The sequence below is a fragment of the Carettochelys insculpta genome, chromosome 1, assembly GCF_033958435.1.
Source record: "Carettochelys insculpta isolate YL-2023 chromosome 1, ASM3395843v1, whole genome shotgun sequence".
Classification (NCBI taxonomy): Eukaryota; Metazoa; Chordata; order Testudines; family Carettochelyidae; genus Carettochelys; species Carettochelys insculpta.
In genome coordinates this window covers 310,771,464-310,797,643 of record NC_134137.1, presented here as the reverse complement: position 1 = coordinate 310,797,643, position 26,180 = coordinate 310,771,464, and the positions used below count along the sequence as shown (strand labels likewise).

The following is a 26,180-nucleotide window of genomic DNA, read 5'->3' as shown; positions in this document are numbered from 1 at the left end:
AAGGAATGGCATTTCAAAGCTGTGTCAAGGTGCCTCTGAATGCATTACACATCTGCTTAAAAATGCAGTTTTTACACTGGGCAAAATAAGACATGTCAAATAGGAATTTAAATTCCCAAATTTCACATGACTTCACATCAGTAGTATAATAGCATAGGTCCCAATAGAAATATAACTCAAGAAAGAATGAACAATGCAGAAGCAATTTAGTGCAAGTCTGTCTGAAACTATTGTCTGGTTGACATTAATGCTTGACTAAAATGACTACACATTATACGTGAAGGATTTTTGAAAGATTTTCCGTGGATGAATAAGTGAGCTATCCAAACAGCACATGAGAGTGGGCTAGATACACCTCACTTCACTGTCACTCACTGCTGGTCAGCCTGTGAAGCCACTCAGGTTACCACTCTCTCTTCCCACTAGGAAGAGCCCAATAAAATATGTTTTAGATTTTATCCCACATACAGGACAAGAATTCCTTCTCAACTGGTGAGGACTACAGCACTATAGAGAACTAGAGGAAGGGTAGCAGACACGTGGCCTGTGGGCCAGAATACAGCTCATGGAGCCTTTTCATCTGGCCCACAGAGCCAGCAGCGCCACCATTTTGATAGGCAGCTGTGGGGTACAGGTTCAGCAACCTATGGCTTCAGAGCTGTATGTGACTCTTTAAGGAGCCATTTGCGGCTCCCAGCACTGCTGCTGCTGACTTCTCCTCTGGCTCCCTGCCCTGGCACACTGAAATAATAGAACTCAATTTAATTGGTTTAATGCCCAGCCGGCTGGTGGGAGGGATCAGGCTGTTGAACCAATTAAATTGAGTTCCATTATTTTAGTGCAGCAGAGCAGGGAGCTGCCTGTGCTGCAGGTGAGGAAAGGGAACAGGAGAGCTGTGGGGGGTGGGGGGGGAGCTGCGCAGCTGTGCTGAGGAGGAGGCAGCAGTGACCACAGTGAAGGAGTAGACTTGGGACTCTGACGGGTTAAAGCTGGGGATGGAGGGGCAGAGTTTGGGGCCACTTTGTGTTCAGCCCCCAGAACATGTAAAAATTGTCTTGTGGCCCCCAATGGAAAAAAAAAGGTTGGCTACACCTGGTTTAAAAGCTAAAAGAAGGTTTGCTTTTTCTCCCCTGACTGTGCGGGTGCAGGCATGAACACACAAACATCCCATTCACCCATTTCTACTTCACAGATAGGAAGCCATTTTGATCACTTGATCTGATTTCCTGCATAAACAGAAATAGTTATCTTCATCCTTCCTCACCTCTATTTTAAAAACGAACAATTTTTTGAACTTAATTGTTCAAAACTAGTCATTGTTCTTTCAAAATATTTGAAAGTTTTGATACACAGCATTTTGCTCACTAAAACCTATATCATACCATAACATAATTATCAGTAAAATGCATATAATTTAGAAGACGAAGATGAAGAAATTAAAAGTCCACGATTAAACTAACAATGGTCTTTATGTATTTTTAGGATATCACACCTGCAGCCTTCTAAAATTAATCAGTGCTTAAAAGCAAGTTACCGGATACCAGACTCATTTTCTCTAACATGCACCCTGGCTTTCAATTAAGAATCAGAGCCAAGAACTGATGAGCAGGGACATCATAAATGATTTATGGGCATCCTTCCTACTTTTATGTAGAGTACATTTATTATTCTAATTCATGCTTCCATATGTTTTCTAATTAATTCATTATTGAAAGACTCATGCTGCAGTTATTTCATAAAGGTTATACCCTTTTTCAGAGAATTTCTCAACAATTACATGTTCAGGTGACCCATGGTGAAGGCATACAGGGTCAGGGGCTTCCCTAGGTGGATCACATGCCACCCTAATTTTTAATTGCTGAAGCCAGGTACTCTTATTTTGTATTCCTCCCCCACAGGCACAGGTTGCCATTGATTACATTCAAAAGCTAAACATTCAATGACTCCTTGTATTTAGCATATTGATTTCTAATACATTCAATGAGTATATTAAGTCTGCTCTTTAAGATAAATCTAGAAAAAATAAAGAACAAAACCTGAACTATGTAACCTTTTTTTCTATTTCTAAACATGTTGGTACATTGTATTTTCAAGTGACTATTCCCTTGTTCTAAACAGAAGTAGGGATAGTAAGTGTCAGAGGTGTTCCTAATACGTCTCAGCCATCTTTTTGCTAATTATTTACATTACTGCAATTACTACCACACCCAACCAAAACCACAATCCTATTGTGATAGTTACTGTGCAATGATAAGTATGAGACAGCTCTTAGGCAAATAGCTTACAACTTAAATAGGTAAGATGGACACAGGGCAAGTTGGAAGTCAGGAACGTTAAATAAATTACTAACTTCCCATTTCATTTGATTGCTTCTCCATCATGGAGACTAAGTAGATAGATTCACATCTCTTTGCAGCACCATTGCTGGAGTAAGCCTGGGAAAAGGTTCTAGAGAACACTGTGTGCTTTGGTGTTCTGCTTGCACATCACTTTCACCTTTAGACAAAGGCTTCCTGTTCTATAGCATTTCCAGACCTAGTTTTCCAGAGTAATAAACTACTGTCTCATTCTTTGAGGGACTCTTTATGCCATTCTGCTGCTGTCCCTAAATACCCATATTTTTGATGGTCTGTGAAATAAGATCATCCTATAAATACAAACTAGCTGGCTATGTCTACACTTGCCCCGAACTTTGAAGGGGGCCTGGTTATCAGGCTGATGGGAGATTACTAATGAAGTGCTGCGATGAATATGCATCACTTCATTTTGCTAATTTTCCCCTGTGGTAGCTTCAAAGTGTCAAATTTGGAAGAGCCGGCATGCCGTGTAGCCGTGGGCACTTCAAAGTGCCTGGCCACTTCGAAGTGCCTTTACTCCCCAAAACTGCAAAGTGCCCATGACTATACGGCTTGCCGGCACTTCCAAGTTTGACACTTTGAAGTTGCCGCGGGGGAGAATTAGCTTAATGGAGTGCTGCATATTCATCGCAGCACTTCATTACTAATCTCCCATCAGCCTGATTACCATGCCCTCTTTGCAGTTTGGGGCAAGTGTAGACACAGCCGCTAATACTTCAAGTTGATGCATCTTTACAAAGTGTGGATAGGTAATTATAAGCACCCAGAACTATGCTTTTATTTAGCCACTTTGATAAAAGCCTGCCTTATTTTGTGCTGCATCTAACAAATGGACTACATAATGCATAACTGTATGAACACCACAGCACTGCCAACCACAATAAAAATGTTCATTATTCCTGTGAAAACAGCTTTTAAAGTGGAGATTATTAATATAATTAGCACCAACAAAAGGCTAATCTTTACTTTTAATTGACACCGCTGCTAACAAAAAGGGGATGATAGCAATCAACGAAAAAAATCCAGTAATGGGCATTTCATAGAATCATAGGCTTGGAAGAGACCTCACGAGGCCATTGAGTCCAACTCTCTGCTTAAAGCAGGACCAATCCCAAATAAATCAACCCAGCCAGGGCTTTGTCAAGCCGGGACTTAAAGACCTCTATGGAAGGAAATTCTACCACCTCCCTAGGTAACTCAGTCCAGAGCTCCACCACTCTCCTAGTAAAATAGTTTTTCCTAAATCCAACCTAGACCTCTGCCACTGCAACTTGAGACCATTGTTCATTGTTCTGACATCTGTCACCACTGGGTGCAGCCTCTCCATCCTCTTTGGAACACTTCCTCCCACCCCTTTCAGGTAGTTGAAGGTGACTAGCCAATCCCACTCACTCTTCTCTAGACTAAATAAGCTCAAATCCCTCAGCCTCACCTCATAAATCATGTGCTTTAGCCCCATGTCATTTTTGTCATGTTTCACTGGACTATCTCCAGTGCGTCCACATCCTTTCTATAATGAGGGATGCAGAACTGGACAATACTTCAGATGTAGCCTCACCAGTGCCATTCGTTTGATTTACACAAAGTTTAACACAATGTAAAAAATCTTTATACTGCCTGTGATCAGTCCTTCAGTGATGTACAAGACCATTACGAAAAAAGATGCATGTCTTGAGCTAAAAATGTATAAAGTAGGTATTCCAATGTTGTTCTTCAACAGCTTATAAAGGCTGAAAATGTTTCATTTTATATTTAAATAAACACAGCTATATCACTGACAGCCAGCTCCTACACTTTCAAATGCTTTTATATTACAAAGACTTCATGTGTAGCCACAATATTTCCATTGTGCTCTTATGACATACAGGACTAAAGGAAATTTATCGACTTGGTCCCAGACTCCAAGTGTTTTCCGTCAGCTTATCATGGATCAGAGCCAAATAAGAATTAGCTCCATTACAACTTGTCAGTCATGCATGACCTTCAAAGGAAGGACAGCAGAAGGGTAAAACAACTTGCTTATGCAGTTATAGGAAAAAAAATAAAGACAAAGGTTCAGTACCTCTGTGCGTACCGCCCTTGGGTACTCGCAGTTCCTGTAACCATTTCAGTTCCACAGGGCTTTCAAAAAAGGTTTCAATGCACAGCCATGTCACAGTTTTTAAGCTCTTCTGAGCTCAAATTTCAGAAAAATCAATATTGTCATTTAAACACACCTTGACCACATATAGTTTGGCTACTCTCAGCTGTACCAAAGTGCATGAATGTTTGATCTTTAAGAAGGCAAATGTTCATCCTCCAGATCCTCTATTTCCTAACCTTTGACTTGTACAGCTAAAAAGAGCATCATATTTTAAAGCAAAATACTGTAGGTTGATAGCTTCCTAATAAAGTGAGCACGTGTGTTTTCCTATTTTAAAAAACCATGCTAAAATTGTTATATTATTAACCTTTAAAAGCAACTAATTTGTCTGTGTGTCTATATACTCAATCATCTGTTGAGGGCCCTAGGGAAAAGTAACTGATGGGAAGAAACCAAGGGAACAGTGCAAGGGCTTAACTACCAGAGCCAAGAAAGTATTTACTGGTAAGAAAAAACATGTGCTTCATCCTCAGCCCAAATAGCGAGGGTAGACACCAAGGAGATGCATGGGTGCAGGACGAAAGGCAGTTTACCGGCCCCTACCTTCATGAAGGCTACTGAAGCCCAATGGCTGAGACAGCCCTTTATACCACTTGATTGCCCTTGCCGTGAGTACTAAGGAAGAAGGCCCTGGAGAGCTAAACAACTGACCTTCTGTCCCATTCCTTGGCCTTGTCTAGCCCCTACAAAGCTGCAAACAGGAAGACTCAGTGCAGTGTGGGTCCATGATGTCCACTAAAGCACTGGGCCCACCCACAAAATTCAGAAACAACCAGGAGCCCAATCTTAACGCCCATACTCAGTTTTCATTTAAATAATATTCATGAAAATCTAAGTAACATCAGTAAGAGTTTCTCTTAGAAAGAAGTGAGAAGAATCAGGCATTTTTTACACAAAATGCAGAACTGGGGCATTTAGGAAGAGGTTACCACCTTTGTTTCAAACAGAGTTTTGCACAGAATAAAAACACAGAAAATATACTTGAATTATTGTGGGTCATCCTTTTCAGATGCCCAGCATTAAGCTAATCAGTTGAAGAATTTTGTTTTCTGGACTGTCCCACTAGCCTTTTATTACCATTTTCCAAGGAAGATGACCAGAAATAAAAATAAATGTGCCTTGTGGAGACTTTAGTGGACATTACTGCCTAAACCTTTTTGGCCATCTTCCACAAGGACTGACAACAAACACAATACCATGATAATGGTTCTGCATGTAATTATTTCTGCTGAAGCACGCAGAAGGAAGGAGAAAGCACATAAAGACAAGTCCATCTGCTCCAAAATTCTTGTGCAAAGAAAATCCAGAAGGACAGAGCTGGAGGCTATTAAGGGCTACGTGTAAGGCATGCTGCAGATATAGGTTATGACTAGTACAATTACTCATGAAAAGGATAAGTAATGGGCAACATTAATCTTTTCATCAGAGGATGGACTTCGGGTGTGAGGACAAAATGTTTTATGAAAAAATGTTATTCAGGCCAAAGGCAGAAAGAGGTAAGTGGACACACCAGGAAAGTGGTTACTATTACATGGACATCTTTGATATTTGTATCATTCTTATTGTATAGGAGGTCCATACCTCCCTGTCCCAAATACAGGACAGAGAGATATGGGCTGGGGCGGGCATGAGGCTCCTCCTGGCTGCACCAAGCCCCAGGGAGATGGTGCTCCCACCCGACCCCTGGAGAAGCAGAGGCCGCAGGTTCTCCCTGCCTGGAGCTTCAGGGAAGTGGTGGCTGCAGGTGCTCCTGCCCACACCCCCATCCCCAGAGGGCCCAGACAAGGGACAATCCATCCCTTTTGAAAAATAAGTAGGGACACCTTTTTGGCATCCCAAATATAGGACCATCCCATTCAATACAGGACAGTTGGTCACCCTATTACTGCATGACTAACATGACAGTGCTCATTAACAACTCAGCACTGCAATTAAGAAGAGTTCTCAGCACTTAACTATGTATTAGTGCAATACTTCTCCAACACATTAAACAAAGGACAAAAAAACATGAGCTAAGAAATGAGAGATCAATTTTTCTGCAATTCCTTTCAGGATTCATACATCTGAGTCCTCAAAAGACCTCTTCAAGAAATCATTATTGAGATACAATATTTCATTTATTACCCCTTCACTCTCCATGCTGCCATTTCTCTTAAGATTGCAACGTCAGGACTCAGATGTTAAGCGACATCTAACTTTCTGTCATGTGTCAGAGGTGAAAGCTTGGCTTCTTGCCTCACAGTTGGCCAAGCTGTCACTTTATAGATGACTTGCTCTCTTGAGCACCATTGTGAACTGACCTGCTTTTTCATTCTACGCATTAATAGGTATTAACCCTCAGAGGAAAGTTCTGCCCCTTTGTAATAGATCTCTTAGGCTGTGTTTACACTATAGTGATCTGTTAACAGAAGTTACTATCAGAAGAGATCCTTCGACAAAACTTCTGTCGACAGATCACATCCAGACACAAAAGTGGATTGAAAGAGAAATCCGCTCTGTCAGAGAGCAGCCAGCCTGCCTGGTCACTCTCACAACAGAACAGCCAACAGGAAGCCCAGCAAACAAAGCTGCCTGGTGAACCAGAAGCGCTGTCTGTCAATAGAGGAAGAATTAGAAGACTCAGGCATCATTAGCAGAGTGGATGCGGTGGTGCAGCATAAGACACGAGCATATAAAGTGGGAAGAGTAGAGTTGTAAAGTGCCTTGAAGGTGAGGACAAGAAACTTGTGCTTTTTACAGTGGGAAATGGGGAACAAATAGAAGGATTCAGAGGACACGTGTTTAGGAGGCCTGGGCAGATCAGCAAGCAAGAAAGAAAGATTTCAGCAACTGAATTTTTCATGGCTTGATATGAGGAGAACCTGTGAGAGGAGGCTAGAATAATGGTGACAGAGCAGCTCTACTATGGCTCTACCGCTTTATGGAAGAATTCCACCTCAAACCCACTACCCCCAGGAGCTGTGTACTAAGGAGAGGCTATCTAGCTTTCCATACCAACATCACAAGTTTGGCTGAACCGCAGCTCTTCCTGGTTCTTAGATGATTTACGAGGTAGGAAATTTGACTGATGACAGTGATGACTATGACAAGACATACTTGAGGGATAGAAGAGCTACAGCACAAGGAGTATAATTCTTTCAGCTCTCTCTCACAAAAATTATGGCAGAGGCAGAGATTTTTTGAGTCCTAGTGGTTGCCAGGTTCCTGTAGTGCTATTCCAGACTATAAGCAGCTGGCAAACACGAATGGCCTTCAGTTTACTCCACTGTTCCATGCACTCCACAGTGAGTTAGTAGCCTTTTTTCCTCCATGGTACTGGAATCCAGAACCAGAAAGGTGATGGTACAAAGGACAGTGTGTCAAGCTCCTGTACTGACTTGAGTCCAGTGACACAGAAGGAATTCTTGGACACAATTGCAGCTTTAAGGGGCCACCCATGTGTGAGTCTACAAAATGCAAGTCACACACACACAGACTGCTCTGCACTTTAAGTATGTGTGTGCGTGGGGGGAGGGGGATGTGTGTGCACATGAGAACAAGAGATAAGGAGATTCCCAGCAATCTTACCTGCACCTGCAAAGAAAAAAAGAAAGGGAAACTAAGGTCTACAGTAAAGTCACTGATAGGGAGACAGATTCTTATCTCACGCTAATGAGAAGTGGCAATAACTCCAATAATGTCAGTGGACGTAAATTACAGTGATGTAAAACACATGCAATTAAGAGGAGATTCATACTCAATCTATAATTTTGTAAGGTACATGACTCCACAGTGAGGTGCATGGTACAAATTAAGGGGCAGACAGATTTTTGGCATTTGTGAATAAAGTGGACAAGAGTTGAATGAGGAAAGAAAAGAGTGAATGCAATAACCAAGTGCATTAGCTTTTTCATTTCCTGAAAACTGAGGGAGAACACTTTTTAGGAAAGAAGTGAAAATGCGTCTGGTCTTGGTTCAATCTCTAGTAGGCATTTATGGCATCACAAACTCCAACAAGCACCAAAATGCAATTTTTTTAGTCAGTCTGGGAGAGACATAGGAGAGAATTAGTAAGAGAATGCTAGATATAAGATACTTTGGCATAGCTCTGAGAAGACACCTGTAGGTCCTCTAGCTAATCAGTGCTATTTGTTTGCTTTTTCTTCCAAAACGGAGTTTAAGTTACTCAGACACATGCCAGACAGCCACATCTTCAACAATAAATAAGTGTTTATCTATGTACTATTTTTAACCTTCTGTGCACTGTACTGACCCTGGCAGCATTCACCTTGAGAATATAGTTTACACATGCAAAAGTCAACAATTGCGCCTCAGTCTGGAGAATCAAGATTGAAATGAATAAAGCCTCACACAGACACTGAAAACATGAATTGTGTTTGATAAATAGATTTTTTAGTTACAAACTAAATCCTGGTGAATACGGTTTACACTTGTGTGAGAAGTAAGTAATCCCTTACATAAAACCATCAATCAGCTGTTCTCATGTGTTCTCTGGTACTGCTTAAAGGAACTTACGACCTAATAGTCAGACTGAGTCTGTGAGGCATAAAAGTTATACAACAGCCAAAGCCCCCCTAAAAGCTCTAATATTGCCCCTATTGTTTCTTAAAAAACAAACAAAAACACTAGAAGCATAAGATAAGGCAAGCATTTTCCTGTGATAGAAAGCCTCACGTTACATAACATTTACCCCTGGAAAATAGATGCTTCCTCTTCCTTCCCTAGATAAACATGCACAGCAATTTCCCCAAGTTCACTACAGAGATAACTCATGATTAAAACTCTTTCAGTTAATGAAGTCCCAAAACAACACGGCTTGACAACATGCTTCAAGGAATCAGCTGGATATGGGTGAAACTTTGCTTGCTAGTCTTTCTAATAATTCTACATTCCTGGTACAGTCATTCTTCTTCTCTGCCCATACTAAGCTGGAAATGGAATGTAAATTGCTAAAATTTGACTAAATTGTGTTCCTTCTTCTCTGCAATAAGCTGGAACTGTAGCCATTAAGTTAAAAAAATAACCCCACTTGCCACACTTTCCTTCCACATCACAACACCCACTAGGCAACTAACTGGACTACAGGAAGCATTAACACTAACAACTGCCCTTTCACATTGAGAAACCAATAGCATAGCTAAAGGCTGGAGCTAAAAAGGTCAGCAAGAGCAATACAGCAAATGTGTCTGCTTGCCCTAAATCATCAAAATCCTAAAGACACACACAAGCTGCAAATGTTGGTTAGAGACTGAAAGGGAATGCAATAAATGCATTCAAAACAAACCAAATCCTTTCCAAATGTCATTAATAAAGAAACCCATTTGGCATTAAATTCACAAGAGAAAACTCAGATGTGAAAAACTCTGCAAATAGGTGATGTATGATTAAATTCTGACTGGCACTCTATGGCTATGTCTACAAGGCAGAGTTATTCCAGAAGAGCTTATAACAAAATAGCACAGCTACACACAAAATGCATTTTGAAATAGTGCTCAGCTATTTCAAAATAGAGTATCTACACACAATAGAGCTTATTCAGAAATAGAGCCATTGGATGTGCTATGGCTTATTTCAAAACAGAGTCTATTCCCTGTCTACCTAGCCCCTATTTCAAAATAGCTATTTCAAAATAGGCACTATTCCTCATACAAGCCACATCTACACTAGCCCCTTTCTTTCGTAAGGGGCATAGTAAGGAGCGAGGTCGGAAGATGCTAATGAGGCGCTGCCATGAATATGCAGTGCCTCATTAGCATAATAGCAGCCGCAGCGATTGAAAGTGCTGCTTTGGAATTGCATGCCACCCATGTAGATGGGGGCCTTTTGAAAGGACCCCAGTCTTTGAAAGCCCCTTGTTCCTATTTGGTTTTAGCAGCACCTCATTAGTGTCTTCCAACCTTGCTCATTACCATGTCCCTTTCAAAAGGAAGGGGCTAGAGTAGATATAGCCACAATGAAATAAGGCATCCGCTATTTTGAAATGGATTTTGAAATAGTGGTTGTGTTGTGCAGACATTTGCAGTTATTTCAAAATAGTGGCTCCTGTTTCCAAATAACTTTCCTTGCAGACATACCCTATAATGGAAGCACTGCCCAGTGGTGGAAGGGATCCAACAGGAAAATTCATATAGTGCAAATAAGCTCACTTGGATGTTTAACCTCTTCATGCTTCCACAGAAAGACAGAGTACTGTTCTGACTATCTCATGCTAAAAGGCATTATGAAAATAACAGCCTCAGATACACCCACAGAAAGCTTAGCGAAGGCTGTCATGGCAAAGGCTGCTCAAATCACACTGATCTGCCTAGAGCACAAAAGGTTCTCAGTCAGAACAGAGACTCTCCAACAGTGGTAGATTCTGTATACCACAAATACAGCAGCAAGGCTCTTGATTCAGGTCATTTACATGTAATAGGAAAGTTATATAAGGTGATTTTTAGGTTTTAAAGTGACAAGGGGACCCTCTGTTTGAAAACATGGGGCTCCCTTGGATCCGCCTGTGCTGCCTCTCTGTCCTGATGTGAGACTTATGAGTCTCCCAGAATTCATACAAAGCTCCCTATAAGGGTCTGTCACATTTTTAGATGAACAGTACTATAAATGCCATGCATACTGAACTAAATTGGCTTACACCTGCAAGGGCTGTCGTATTCAGGTGAGAGATTCTCCTTCAGAGGAAGGCAAGCTGTGCTGACAGGCACCTGATGGTTTGGGAGGAGGGGGAAGGAGGTATTAATTCACAGCTAGACTTTATGGGAAATCTGCTGACTGAAGACACACTAAAACAATGTATCCGTCAGTTGGCCTGGCTACTCCTCCTTACCAGTACAACTCCCTAATGGCACTGCACTAAACAGATGCCATCCATCTAATGAAGTAAAGCGATTGACACTCTGAGCTGCTCTAGCTTGCTTCTATGTGCATAGCTGCACATGGACCCTGGCTCACTGCATATCTTATGTATCTGGCACCAAACTGGAGCTGTGTATGATGCACCTCAGTACACAGTCTGGCCTTTGGATGACAATTCACTGGAAATATATTAAGTAGTCATAAATCCAAATTAGCCCTTTTTGCTTCTTGCCTTCATCTTCTGTGCTTCCAGCTGCTCTCTGCATTCCATTTACCTCAACCAAATATGAATGTACTTTGGTACATTCATCAGCACAACAATCCGGATGCACCTGGAATGTCTAGCAGGAGTTAAACAGCCAACGCTTAGCCAGGAATCCTCACTTTGAAACACTGTGTGGTAAGCTGCCAACATACTGTACAACAGGGTGACTTATCATAAAAATGCATGTGTCTAGCATCTTTCATAAAAGGAGTACTGCAAAACAATTTGCAGAATTAATTATATACTGGTTATTACCCTCAGTGACACATTTCTAACCAAAGCTCATTAATTGACACTAATAACCAGGAAACCCATTGTTCATTGCTGAATTTTGTATACCAGAAAATAAAGACAAAATCCAGTTCCTTCCTTCTTGATCACACAGGTGGATCTAGAAACTGGTTTAACCTCTCTAATCCGGCACTCTCTCATCCAGTAACATCCATTATCCAGCATGATTTTAGATAGCTGGACAATCACTTACACTGGGTGCGGCCAAGTTTCCCGAGGTCCCATAAAGTTTGCTTACAGCCACCAGTGCTGGCTTCAGTGTTCTGTTTTATTTAGCTGTAATTTATCCCTAAGAGCCCAATAAGCAGTGGAAGTGTTGATAATCCTTCTTGACAATATTGACCTCCCGTGGTCTGGCAAATTCTCTCATTTGGCACCAGTCAGGTCCCAAGAGTACCAAACTAAAGATGTTTGAGATATATTAGGTCTCATCGGTTCTGTTGTACAAAAGGCAGAATGGTATAGCTCCTACAAAATGTGTGCAGCCCTTTGCAGGGAGCAGCCGCCTAGCGGCTATTCTACCCTATGACAGTCCCGGAGCTATTGGAGGCTTCTTTTTCCCCAGCCTAGTTCCCATGAAAATCCCCAGCAGATGGCTCAGTAATCCAGAGAGAAAGACTGCTAAACTTGCCACTGTGAAAAGTTTTCCACAGCTCCCAACATCTTGTCAGGGTGCGGAATTTCTTTTTAGCTCACCTCATAAAGCTGCTGCTTGTCAAAAGCCACATGCTTGAGTCTCCAAATAAGCAGTTAATGCTGCTTTGTCCGTAGTCCAGAGGACTATGCCAGTTAACAAACGATCCTCAGAGTTCCTGATTGCCACACAGGAGATGAGAGTTCTAAAATGGCAACTTTGCTGGAATCATGGAATTAGGCAATGATCACAGAAGTGATGAAAGACCTGTTAGATCATCCATCCATATCCCTGACTATGTAGGAATATTTCCTAAGGTACAATTTTAGTGCTTTTTTCATATTAATTTTAAAACCTACCCAGCAATGGGGTTTCTGCCACTTTATGTGGTGGTGGAAATTCAAGAGAACAGCACAGAGAAAAGTATTCAAGACACCTGAAGCAAGTACAAGCTGCCTACCTAGGGCCAAATTCTGCCTGTCTGGTTATCTGCTCTATAACATACATCATGGCAGGGCTTACTGAATGTGAACGTCAGAAGGTACTCTCTCAGTTACCCAGCATGCCATGCTGCCTAACCTGTTTCTATCTCCTTACAGTCCTTAATATGCTCAGGATGTTCTCCTTTCCCTAGGTGTACCTTGGTTCTGCCACTCTTTCACCCACAGAACATAACACAGGCATCTCAGAGTAGGAGCATTCCATGCAACCACCCTGTTCCACACAGCTCAGCTTTTCTGATCTCCTCCTAGATTCCTGTTCTGACTGCTTGTTTCTTTCAAATTACATCAGTAGCCCAGTAACTGTCACGCAGGTCTCAAATTCCCCAGTAGAAAGTACTTAATTGATACCCCAGCAATGTCATGGATCATGGAGCTGCTGTTAAGCACTCGGTCCCATGGGGTTTTACTTTCAACGAGGAGGACAAAAGGAGGGCTGCAAGTGACAGACCACAGCTCATACAACAAAAATATGAACTTCGTATATCTCCGATTAAAATGCACATGAAGCAACATCAAGACCTAGGAAAAAAAAAGGCACTTACCACAACAATGACATTACTTGTTGGAACTGGGAGATTTTCCACTTCCAGCTCTTGGCCAGTCATAGCTAATAGATTGAGAGATGGGTCATAGGCAGGTCTAGGGAATGTTGATTTAACAAGTATCGCAGGGTGCAGCTTGCTTATTTTTGCGTGGGAAGAATGGAAATTGTGTTTATAAATCTTCTGGATGTTTGCATCCAAACTTTTCTCAACACTTTGGACATGGTGATAAATAAACACAGGTTTCCCACTCTTTTGCTGATGAATTGCCAAGAAGTGATCATTGTCTCCTGAAAAGCAACCTGTTGAGAGAATAGAGAACATCAGTGAATGAAGTGGAAACAAAGCCTTATTTGGCCAGTTAGCTTTACAGAGCCATCTGATGAACTGAGATGCATAGATTCTAGCAGGAATTATTTCTGGAACATGGAATGAAACCTGTAAAGCCTGCAGGGCGCATTCCAACAATTGTAGGTGATCAGCACCATTGCACAGACATACGATTTCATTCTTGATATGGTTCTCATGGCAAAATTTTCTTCTACACGCTTGTAAATGGTCATGTTTACATTTTGAAGATTACACGCTGAAGCATACACTAAAGCAAATTCAGGCAGTCAATCTTATGGCCTCTGTTACCTCGCTATTTCAGCACAGTACAGTCTTTAATATGTCTGCCCCCACAATACACCAAGAAGGTGCAGAAGTATTATCCCATTTCCATATAAGGATAGCAGCACCTAAGTAATTTGCCCAAGGTCACATGGAAAATTTGTAGCAGAATTCTTATGTCCCAAATCCCACACTAATGCTCACTAGATCATTCTTTCAGCACAGATGGAACCAATTAGTACACTACGACGTGTTCCCAGCACAATAAAGATATGATCCCGGACTGGTCCTGCAGAAATAATAAATAAATTATAACACATACCTATATTGGCCTATCCTGCTTATGCTTATAAATTCTACTCTCCTCTTCACAATGTATCAGTCGTAGCTGCATTGAAGACAAACTACCCCAGACCTCTCCCCAGTTTGAAAATGATCACAGCTTGCTCCTTGCATGTCACCTGTGTTTAAAGATAATGTAACTGCCCACTGGGGGACCACTAGAGCTTAGTGAAGGCACCTCGAAAGCCTGAGCTAAAGACCAACTGGATCTTAGCTTATGCTGTCAAGGTCACTTATTCTTTTTCTGTGAAGTGGTCTAGGTACCACACCATGGGAAAGTTAACCACACACAGGTGTGTGGGTTACAATAACACTTTTGTTATTGATCAAGACAGCGTAGTCATCTTGTCTTATGGTAACATTTCTTGTGCTTAATAAGCACAGACAATTTTAAAACAACCAGGTGAGAATCTCAAAGTAACATAGAACAATGGTAGGGATATGGAAAAGGAAAGATCCTTCAGACCAAAGAATGATATAGCTGATGTCAAAGTTGGCAGATGTTTTGTTTTGAATTGTGTGAAATCATAACATGACTGTTCTTCTTGCCTGTACCATATTTGTGAGCAGATGTGAAATGGAGGTCACTAAGGATCCCATAACACTTTTCAGATGGGATTTCAATCCCAGTACACTTCAGAGATTCCAGTTTAGGTAAATGACACTCCATTGACCTAATTTCCTCATGAAATTTAAATGAGCCAGACTTCAAAATCAAAAACAGTATCCTGTTGTGTATTGTTACTGACATCCAGGGATTGTGAATTTCAATGGCAGGTGAAGTGATTTCATGTATATGCAGAAATATTACATATGCTCTTGGGGGTATTCTGCACCAAAAAAGTTAAAAAATCTGCATATATTATTTTAAAATTCTGCACATTTTATTTGTCAGAAAACCCCACTATATCATCATATCAGTTTCAGTTCTTTTGATAATTTATTTCACAATGGCCGTGTCTACGCTACCCCCAAACTTCAAGTTTACTAATGAAGCACTGAAATACATATTCAGCTCTTTATTAGCATGCGGGAGGCCACGGCACTTTGAAATTGATGCGGCTCGCCGCCGTGCGGCTCGTCCCGACAGGGCTCCTTTTCAAAAGGACCCCACCTACTTCAAAGTCCCCTTATTCCCATGAGCAGATAGGAATAAGGGGACTTTGAAGTAGGCGCATGCCTTTCGAAAAGGAGCCCTGTCGGGACGAGCTGGGCGGCGGCGAGCTGTGTCAATTTCGAAGTGCCGCAGCCGCCCGCATGCTAATGAGGCACTGAATATGTATTTCAGCGCTTCATTAGTAAACTTCGAAATGGCCATTTGCATGGCCATTTCAAAGTTTGGGGCTAGTGTAGACATAGCCAATAACTCTCACCAACCATGTTTCAGTACAGATACACAGAAGTAGATAAAGAAAACTTTATGACAATCCAGTTTCTGCTTCTCTGCTCCCTCCCCACTAGAGCCCAGAGAGGGGGGTAGACACTTACCCTCCAGAAAACCCATGGCTAGGGGCACCAAGATACTCACATCCTCTCTCTCCAGAGGCCAGTCACACACCCTAGCCCAGACACTCATATCCACTCCTTTCCACCCCACACCCCCAGAAACCAGCTGTGGGCTCCCTTCCCCAGTTCAGAAACATCCCTTTCTCTCTCATCCCAGCCACCCCCATGCCCAGTTCAGACACTGATGCTTTCTGTCCCTCTCCAGCCCACACACTCACAGACCCTAACCACCCAGAGCCCAGGGATCCAGAGGGAGAAACAGCCTGATGCTGGGTCTAGAGCTTGCAGAGTTTCCAGCATGCCATCACCTCTTTACCTCAGGAGGTGGAAGGAACTGCAATTGCTGAGAACGCTCCAGTTCTGTCCCCATTCTTACTTCCCCTGGCCTTGTCTTTTATTTGCAAGCTGGCCTCTGCCTGGTTTAATGGGGGCCAACATCTCTGCAGCCTATTTCTAGAACTTCTGTATGCCCAACATTAATTTCTGCAAAATTCTGTATTCCGCAGTGGTGCAGAATTCTCCCCAGGAGTGGACATGGACTGAAACCAGGAGAAGTGAAAAAACAGACTGACAGTGCCAGAGGAATACCCAGAAACCAACTACTTCAAGAAAGGCCCAAGAAGATCAACAACACAACACCACTTGTCATCACCTATGGCCCCACCTCAACCACCTGCAATGCATCATTAAAACCCTACAACCTATTCTAGATCATGATGCTACACTCTGGAAGGCCCTAAGTGACAAGCCTGTCCTCTCCTGTAGGCAACCTCCTAACCTAAGAAAAATTCTCACTAGCAATTCCAGGCTACGCTATAGTAGTACTAATCCTGGAACTTTTCCTTGCAACAAACCCCACTGCCAACTTTGCCCACATATTTATTCTGGGGATACCATCACTGGACCTAACCATGCTAGTTACAAGATCCAGGGCACATTCTCATGTAGTTCAACCAATATTATATATGTCATCTTGTGCCAACAATGCCCTTCTGCAATGTACATTGGACAGACTGGGCAAACTCTTTGCCAAAGAATGAATGGACACAGAGCAGACATCAGGAATCTCAATACACATAAACCGGTCACTGAACACTTCAACGGAGTGGGCCGTTCTGTTGAAGACCTAAGAATTTGTGTCTTAGAACAAAGAGACTTTAACAGACTACATAGAGAAAGTTGTGAATTGGAGTTCATATTCAAATTCGACACAACACTTGGTATGAACAGAGACAACAATTACCTCATGCATTACATGCTTCCCTTGCTTTGATGCTCATAATTATCTGAGGCAAGACACCTAACATCCCCCACTCCTCACCCTGCTCCTTCAGATTATGTACTTGATTTGTCAGTTTTTATTACATTTTTTGGGCCTATGTACTTATAGATGTCAGTCTGTACTGCAAATGCAATTGATTTGATTAAATGGGTCTGTTCCATGAAAGCTCATCACCGAATAAATCATTTTGTTAATCTTTAAAGTGCTACATTTCTGCTGTTTTGCTTTGTTAGAATACTGACTAACATGGCTACCTCTCTGTTACTACACATAGGTGTGTGGGTTATACCAGCAGCTGGAGCTCGGGCTCTTCTGAAGTGCTGGGCCCTAATGCAAATGCCCCCTTTCTCCGTCCCCCCTGTCAGCGGGCCTGACAATGGAACTTGGATGCTCGTCTTTCTTCCTAGAGCCTGTCATTCCACAGAGAAACTGGGACTGTTTTTGTGGGCAGAAGGAGCACAGGAAGATACAGTGTGTACCTTTCAGATGTAAGTTTAAACAAAGCCTGAATTCATCTAAGAGTCCCAGGAAACTATTAGGCTTGATTCTACTTGTGGCAGCCAGACTTCTACGTCTTCCAACCAAATGACATGCGCATCTCCTGCTCAGCCAAAAGAACTGGTGTAGTCCAGAAAGCATGTGGGGCTGGCCAGCAAACTGAGAGAAGGCTAGCCTGGCTCACAAGCAAACCCAAAAGGCTCAGATGTGTGAATTAGCCACTAACATGTTGGTGGCATTGCAGAAATACATCAGTGTGGTATGTGTTCTGGAAGGCAGGGCCTGGGTTCTCTGGCTCAGTATCAATACATGCCCAATGATTATCTCATTGAGATACTATAGTAAGCACTCCCCTCTGCTGGTCAGTGCAGAGTATAAAACCATGGCCCCATAGCTTCCCTTCCTACTTGTAGTGACTAGAACCCTGAGCACACTAGCATGGAACTACCTGGATGTGGGTGAGGGTTTGGAGTTGCCTTATATCCTCCCCTCCCTTGCACATGGGCCAGCAACAATCTGGCTTAATGTAAACAGCATTACTGAGTAAGGATTTACTCCCAGTATCAGTTCATGGCTCATAAGGGGTTCCGGAAAATCATGCAAATCAGTTCTGCTGTTTAAGTCATATGTAATGTGCAGTTTCCCACCACCATCATTAAAATTTTCCCCTCTGGTAAGTAGAGGGAAGGGTACGGGAAAAGGATTCTGTGAAAATGCACAAAGAAAACAGTTCCTGTCCCCTTTGAAATCCTTTAAAAAATAAAAACAATTCAAAGCAAGAGTGACCAAAGTCACTACCATGTCATGGTTTTTATACAGGCATGAACTCTGTCTATGTCCACAGCATCGGTATTGAACCCCAGTCCAGACAGAGTACTTTGGAAACAGTATATGACAATGTACTGCTCAGGCCCTGTTAACAGTTACCAGAATTCAAGCTCATCTTTGGCAGAAGACTCCAATCCTTTGATCTGACTGACCAGAGCCCCGGAGTTGGGATGGATTCCCTGCCCCTATTTAAGCCAAGCAGAGGAACAGGAAGTCGTCTGTGCAAATAGGTTTCCCCTTGCTTAGTGTTACATCCCCTGCACTTGCTCCCTGACTTTGACCTCTGGACCCAATCTTCCCCCGGGGATCTAACTGTTAGGCCGTGTCTACACTAGCCCCAAACTTCGAAATGGCCACGCAAATGGCCATTTCGAAGTTTACTAATGAAGCGCTGAAATGCATATTCAGCGCTTCATTAGCATGCAGGCGGCCGCGGCGCTTCCAAATTGATGCGGCTCGCTGCCGCGCAGCTCATCCCAACAGGGCTCCTTTTCGAAAGGACCCCGCCTAATTCAAAGTCCCCTTATTCCCATGAGCAGATGGGAATTGATCTAATGGTCTTTACAGTGAAGACAGTCAGGTGGTAAAACTGAGCTAAGTGATTTAAATTAGATTTTATCTCATAGTGTAGATGCAGCCTAAGGCCATGTCTACACTAGCCCCAAACTTCGAAATGGCCACGCAAATGGCCATTTCGAAGTTTACTAATGAAGCGCTGAAATGCATATTCAACGCTTCATTAGCATGCGGGCGGCCGCAGCACTTCCAAATTGACGCGGCTCGTCACCGCGCGGCTCGTCCCGACGGGGTTCCTTTTCGAAAGGACCCCGCCTAATTCGAAGTCCCCTTATTCCCATCTGCTCATGGGAATAAGGGGACTTCGAATTAGGCGGGGTCCTTTCGAAAAGGAACCCCGTCGGGACGAGCCGCGCGGTGACGAGCCGCGTCAATTTGGAAGTGCTGCGGCCGCCCGCATGCTAATGAAGCGTTGAATATGCATTTCAGCGCTTCATTAGTAAACTTCGAAATGGCCATTTGCGTGGCCATTTCGAAGTTTGGGGCTAGTGTAGACATGGCCTTAGGCTGCATCTACACTATGAGATAAAATCTAATTTAAATCACTTAGCTCAGTTTTACCACCTGACTGTCTTCACTGTAAAGACCATTAGATCAATTTTGGATGCAGTAATCTCGAGATTATAAAATTGCAGTTACCTGACCACATCTTAAAATCGAATTTATTAGCCTCCAGAGGTGTCCCATACGTAACCCAGAATACTCCCCACTGCTCTGCTCTGGCCACTGCTCTCCAGTAACAGGAAGAGCCTGAATTTCCAAGTGGGAACAGTGAGCCTTTAGCTGTGGGCTCATGTTAGTATGACAGCCTGAGAAATGGCTTCTTTCTTTCTATGCTGTTGGTGGGATGCATGCATGTACCCATTCAAATAGCCCCTGCAGGGAGTTTGTGGCTGTGTCTGTACACTTGCTATTTTCTTCTGTGCTGCCTGGCACCAGCCCCTGACATGACATACCACGTGTCAGCTAGGCTGTGCTGGGGGTCATGCTTAACATGCCAAGAAACTTCTTCTCAGCGGTTTACATTTGTATGCGAACCCCCTTCCCTACCCCACAGGGGCCACTTAGTCTGAGTCTTTTCCATGCTCAGCAACATCATGTGGTAGCCCCCAATGCAACCCAATAAAAGGATGTGCCTGCCATTCAGTGCTGGCAATGCTGCCAGCCGCATGTTTAGGGCTCCAAGGGTGGGAAAGATACTGGGGGCTTTGCTGCTGCCATGGAGAAGTCTCCCCCGGCAGTTAAGAATGTGGGGGCTTTGCTGCCATGAGGAAGGACCACCTCAACTGCCCCCCCCCCAACTACTCACTCCCTCTTTGCTCATACCAGGCGTAGTTGCCACCAGGGAAAAAAAGTCTTCCCCCAGAGTGTAAAGGGCTTGCTGCTACTGCCACCAGGAAAAGAACAGCTCATCTGGTCATCCACTGACCCCCCAACCCCAGCCCATACCTGGGCTTGCTGCTGCCAGGGGAGGACCACTTCAACTGGTCAACCAGTGACCCCCCCCCCACACACCTCACTTGGCCCATACCTGGGCTTGCTGCCACCAGGGAAAAAAGTCTCCCCCTGGTGGCCAAGGGGTTGCTGCCACTGGGGAAGGAACACTTCAACTGGTTGCCCACTGAACCCTGACTCACCCATACCAGGGCTTGCTGACACCAAGGGAAAAGCCAAAGATTCTCTTTTCCCTGCACTTTCCTGTCCTCTTTCTTCTAACTTTAAAAAACAGTCTGGGACCCCACATTAAGACTCCTCCCAACACCAATATAGTGAGGAAACCAAAAATTCTTGTTTCTCACATTTAGAAGAATGAAAGAAAAATTCCAGGCCCCTGCATTACTTTCAGGGATCACATTTCTTCAATGATGGGAGGTGGGATACTCAGTGGATGGCCAGTTGAGAATACAGTCACTGCACCCATGTTGGCAATATAATGTATGGGGAAAACCAAAAATTCTCTCTTCTAATTTTGGAGTGTCTCTTCATTATTTCCAGGGACCAACATATTTTCAGGGATTGGGAGGGGAATGATGAAAATGCAATAGGGGAAGATGACATCAAGACCAGCAAGTATACCCAGAATGCTACGGGGATGAGGGAATAGTGGGATAGCTTTCCACAGTGCACTACTGCCACAATCGATGTTAGCCAGTATGTGTGTGGCAACAATGACTCAACTTTGTGGGGAGCACAGTGGAAGTGAGGATGGTCAAAAATGAATTTATAAATTCCAGAATTAGAAAAATCAATATAAATAAATTCAAATTTATCTCATAGTGTAGACATAGCCTCAGTCTGCAGTTTGGCTACTTCCATGTTTTGACATCCCAGCATCGTGACCCAGTGGAACCTCTGGCCCTTGACTCCTACTCTGATAATTAAATCAGGGCAGACAAATCCTCATCAGAGTCTAATCCTGATTAGACAGGAACACACATCAGAACTGACACATGAATCTGTCTGTACAGCACATTATACATGCACATATTGACGTGCAACCACTCCACGTGTAGAAGAGACTCCATTTGATACATTGTAAAACCATGTGATAAATGAATGGGCCATGCACTCTTGACAGTCAGCCGCCCCTGTTTACTAAGCCTTCTCTCCAGGATTGCCATTCCCGATCGCCAAGCAACTTCAAACAGCAAACATTTTGTTTAAAACAACCTATCAGGAAAATTTTTCATCCTTCTCTCTCCAAATATTTAACCTTGCCCAGCTTTCAAGAGAGGAAAGATTCAGTCCTGCATCACTAACTGCTTTAAGAATTAAAATGTCAAACTTTAAAGTCTGTTATCTTATATTCCCCACCTCTGGAAACCCAAGCTATTACCACTAGAACAGGGAGATTCCCAATGGGACCTCACACTCAGTTCTAGCCCAGAAAGAACCCAAGATAATGGATTCTGAAAGTTTTACATCTGTGAGCGTAGGAAAGCTATTCCAGTTCATTCTGAGCAATATTTTTAAACTAGTTTTAATTGTTTCTCTTTCTGAGCCAAGAGAAATTAAAATCTTTGTACGGCATTTCTCTCAAACATTTCTAAATTGTTATTTTTTTCCTAGAACGTATATGGCACTAGTGTTCCCTCTAACTTTTTCCATGCATGGGTGGAATAAATTTTGTTATGTGCACCAAGGTATGTCCAGATGTGCACCACCATAGGAACATACTGCCGGCTATGGTCACTCTACTAATCAGCTGAGCAGCACGTGAATTTCTTCTAGGAGGCAGCACAAGCACTCTGCTTACACCATGTGGCACTCATATGTATATACCATATCACCTGAGACCAATGCAGTCATCCAAAATTCATACCTATAAAACCTTCAGAGCACACCCCAGCATTATGTAGAATACACACAGATGTGAAAAATCACCCCTTTTAATTGAGGTACACTTTTGAAATCTCAGCTCTTCCATGACTGTGAGCATCTTAAATTTATTTCACAGAGTCTGCCACCTTCTTACTAACAAGCCAGCAGACAAATGAAGACAGGAAGAAATCCCTTTTGCAAGGAGCAAAACACCGTAACTTGACTGGTGATTTATATGAATTCTATATATCCAAAGAACATTTAAAATAGTTTTCTAGGTAAGATAAATTGGATTGTATCTATTTCTTAATTTTGAACCCGATAACATGTGTTTTCTGAAAACAGATTAATTAAACCTTGGTACTCAAGAAGTGTTGTGTCTCTGATCATCACAGCTTTCCTGTCTCTTTAATTTACTACTCATTTCCATACAACGTCTTTCCTCTCATTTTGGAGCACTGGTTCCTGACCTAAAGTCCAAAGAAGCTAGTAGGAATCCTTTCATTGACTTTAGTGGGCTTTGGACTGAAGCCCTAACCCCTAGCACTGTATTCCAGCTGTTCTCTCACACTGATAATATCCTCCCACTTATTTACTAGCTCAAATTCAGCCCATACTACATGAAGTCTAAATGCCAAGATCACACTGTTGAGTGAAAGGATGGATAGTATGGGGCAGCATCCAAAATTCAGAGATTTTCTGACTGATTTTCTGCTTTGTGAGAATAAATCAGAATTTATGCTAGCTTGAGAGAGAGAAGAGAAGAAAAAATTATAGGACTGATGAACATTTTTCCATTGAAACCCTTTTGGAAGAAAAACAGGGTTTTTAGTTCATGAAACATTGCATTTAAATACTCTGCTTTCTGTAGAAAATTTAAATTTTTCATTAGAAACAAAGTGCCTTGTAGTGGGTCAGTATGGCCTCCTGCAGACCCGGAGGCCGGGGAAGCTATGCAGAGGCCCTGGTGGGCGGGGCCAGAGTCAGGAGGCCAGAGGCCCGCCCCTCAGAGGGCGGGGCCAAGGGCTAGAAGAGCCAAAGACGGGACTCAGGAACCATTCAGGGCTGGGCCTCCGGGCAGGGAGGATGTGCCTGCACGAGCTCCCCGGGGCCAAAGGGAGAGGGCCTGCGGCCGCCCGGCCAGGCCGGAGGAGCAGGCCCCCAGAGGCTCCACGCAACCCCAGGTCCGTATGCCCCAAGGAGACTACCCGGACTTCCCGGACCTACCAGGACCTTCCCGCCGGTGGAGACCCCCTGCCGTGGAAGAGGCCCCGGGAGCAGGCTGCCCCAGAGCCCCGGCGGATCCCTACAACACTCAGACCCAGGACCGCCCTGCATCTCCTGTATTGCCACCGCCTGACTACCCTAACGACGTGGTCATGGACGATTGGCCGGAGCCCCCACAGGTGGATGACCCAGGGGAGACCGACCTAGGAGGACCCCCCGACCAGATGGACTGGGACCTGCCGCCAACAGAGGGTGAGGTAGGAAGTGGCCCGGGGAACGTCACTCACGAACCAATGGCAGCGTGTTGCGGTCTGGATCCCCACTGCCGGGGTTGCATGTGAGCGACCCCCAGGGCCCCGGGCTGGGTCGCAGTGGAGTGGGAGGGCCTGCGGCCCCCTACCCCCCTCCCTGACAGGGCCAGCCCCCGCTGAGCCTGTCTGTAGACCCTTGTGTTGCTGCCCCGCCCCAAACTGAGGGCTGGGCTGGTGTTTTCCCTTGTGTTGCTGCCCCGCCCCAAACTGAGGGCTGGGCTGGTGTTTTCCCTTGTGTCGCTGCCCCGCCCCAAACTGAGGGCTGGGCCGGTGGTTACCCTTATGTTACTGCCCCGCCCCAAACTGAGGGCTGGGCCGGTGTTTATCCTTGTGAACTGCTGCCCCGCCCTGGACTGAGGGCTGGGCCCAGAGCTATATAACTCTTGTGAACTGCTGCCCCGCCCTGGACTGAGGGCTGGGCCCAGAACTATATAACTCTTGTGAACTGCTGCCCCACCCTGGACGGAGGGCTGGGGCCTGTACGGGGGTAGCGGTGACTGCCCGAACTGAGTGAGGGCTGGTGCCCTAACCCCCTCTTTTGTTGCCGCCCGCCCTAGACCAAGGGGCTGGGCGTCACGGGACGTGCTACACGTGGTGGAGAAAGTGGGTACCCGATCCCCACCCCTGACGTAAGGGGTGAGGAAGTGGGCGCAGACCCACGGAGGGGAAGGTCCCTGGACAGTGAGGGCAACTGTCCGCTATCTTTTTTTTTTTTCTCTCTCTCTCTCCTCTTTCCCTCTGGTGCTTGTGTTGTGGGTTCTTGTATTGCTGCTAACTCTGCTTCCCCAATGGAGGTGGACAGGTTACTGCAGTATTTGGCGGAGAGCCAGCAAAAACAGCAAGCTGCCCAACTACAGCAGCAGCGGCTCCTGACAGAACTGATGGCACAGAGCCAGGAGCACCAGCAACGGTGCCTACAGCAGCTGGCAGCCCTGGTGCCGCTACCCGCCGAGCCATGGCAAGAAGCTCCAGGGGAGGGCCCAGCGTCGGCCCCACCGGTACGCCTGACGAAGATGGGCCTCGCGGATGACCCGGAGGCCTTCCTGGTCACCTTCGAGCGGGTGGCAGTGGTGGCCAGGTGGCCCCGGAGCCAGTGGGCCACATTACTGGCCCCTTATTTGACTGGGGGGGCCCAGAGAGCCTATCGGGCTTTGTCGGTGGAAGACGCCCGAGATTATGACCGGGTAAAGGCAGCCGTCCTAGACGCATTGGACGTCAGCCCGGAGACCTTTCGCCAGCGCTTCCGGTCCCTGACCTACCCCCCGGGAGCCCGGCCACGGTGTGTGGCACAGGAATTGAGGGACGCGTGCCGGCGGTGGCTGCAGCCGGAGATGAGAACCTCCGCAGAGGTCGTGGAGCAGGTTGTGCTTGAACAACTCCTCTGCATCCTCCCACCTCAAGGACGGGCTTGGGTGCGGCGCCACCGCCCTGCCACCGTGCAAGTTGCTGTGGGCCTTATGGAAGACTTCCTAGCGGCGGAGGAGCCAGAGGCACCCACGGGCCTGGTCCCATCATCCTGGCCCCTGCATCGGGGAGCTGGGAAGCCAGAGGAGCCCCGCTCCAAATCGTCCGGCCAGCTGCGGGACCCACCCAATCCATGTCGGACGACGCCCCTGAAGCAGGACCCCGGTAAACCCCAGGGGCGGATGGAGGGGGCTACTAGCACGCGACCACCAGATCCTAAGGGGCGCCAAACCCGGGGGCGGGCCCAACCCGCGGTAGGACCCTGCTTCAGTTGCGGTCAATGGGGGCACCTCCAACAGGACTGCCCGGAAGGCATCTGTAGCTTTGGCCGAGTGTGGGCGGCTGAAAAGAGGGCGCGACCCCCTCAGGCACCCACAATTACAGTCCCAGTCCTCGTGGGAAACAAAGCCGTGATTGCTTTAGTGGACTCGGGGTGCAACCAGACTCTAATACGACAACGTGCCGGCCTGGAGGCTGACCCCGCTCTAGGGACTATCCGGCTCCAATGTATCCATGGCGATGTGCGCCCTTACCCCAGCGCACGAGTGCCCCTGACGGTGGCAGGGGTGACCCATTATCTGGTCGTCGGCCTAGCCCCCCCAACTAGCGTACCCTGTGGTGTTGGG

The 26,180-nt window shown here is 45.0% G+C and overlaps 1 protein-coding gene across 1 annotated transcript in view; it reads right to left on the bottom strand.

Annotated features, from left to right (window-relative positions):
* The window catches only part of PTPRR (protein tyrosine phosphatase receptor type R), a 212,546-nt gene that overhangs the window by 172,995 nt on the left and 13,371 nt on the right, over positions 1 to 26,180 (bottom strand). The window contains exon 2 of the mRNA XM_074984038.1: positions 13,588 to 13,889. Coding sequence (XP_074840139.1) covers positions 13,588 to 13,889 — 302 coding nt within the window. The remainder of the gene's footprint in view (positions 1 to 13,587; positions 13,890 to 26,180) is intronic.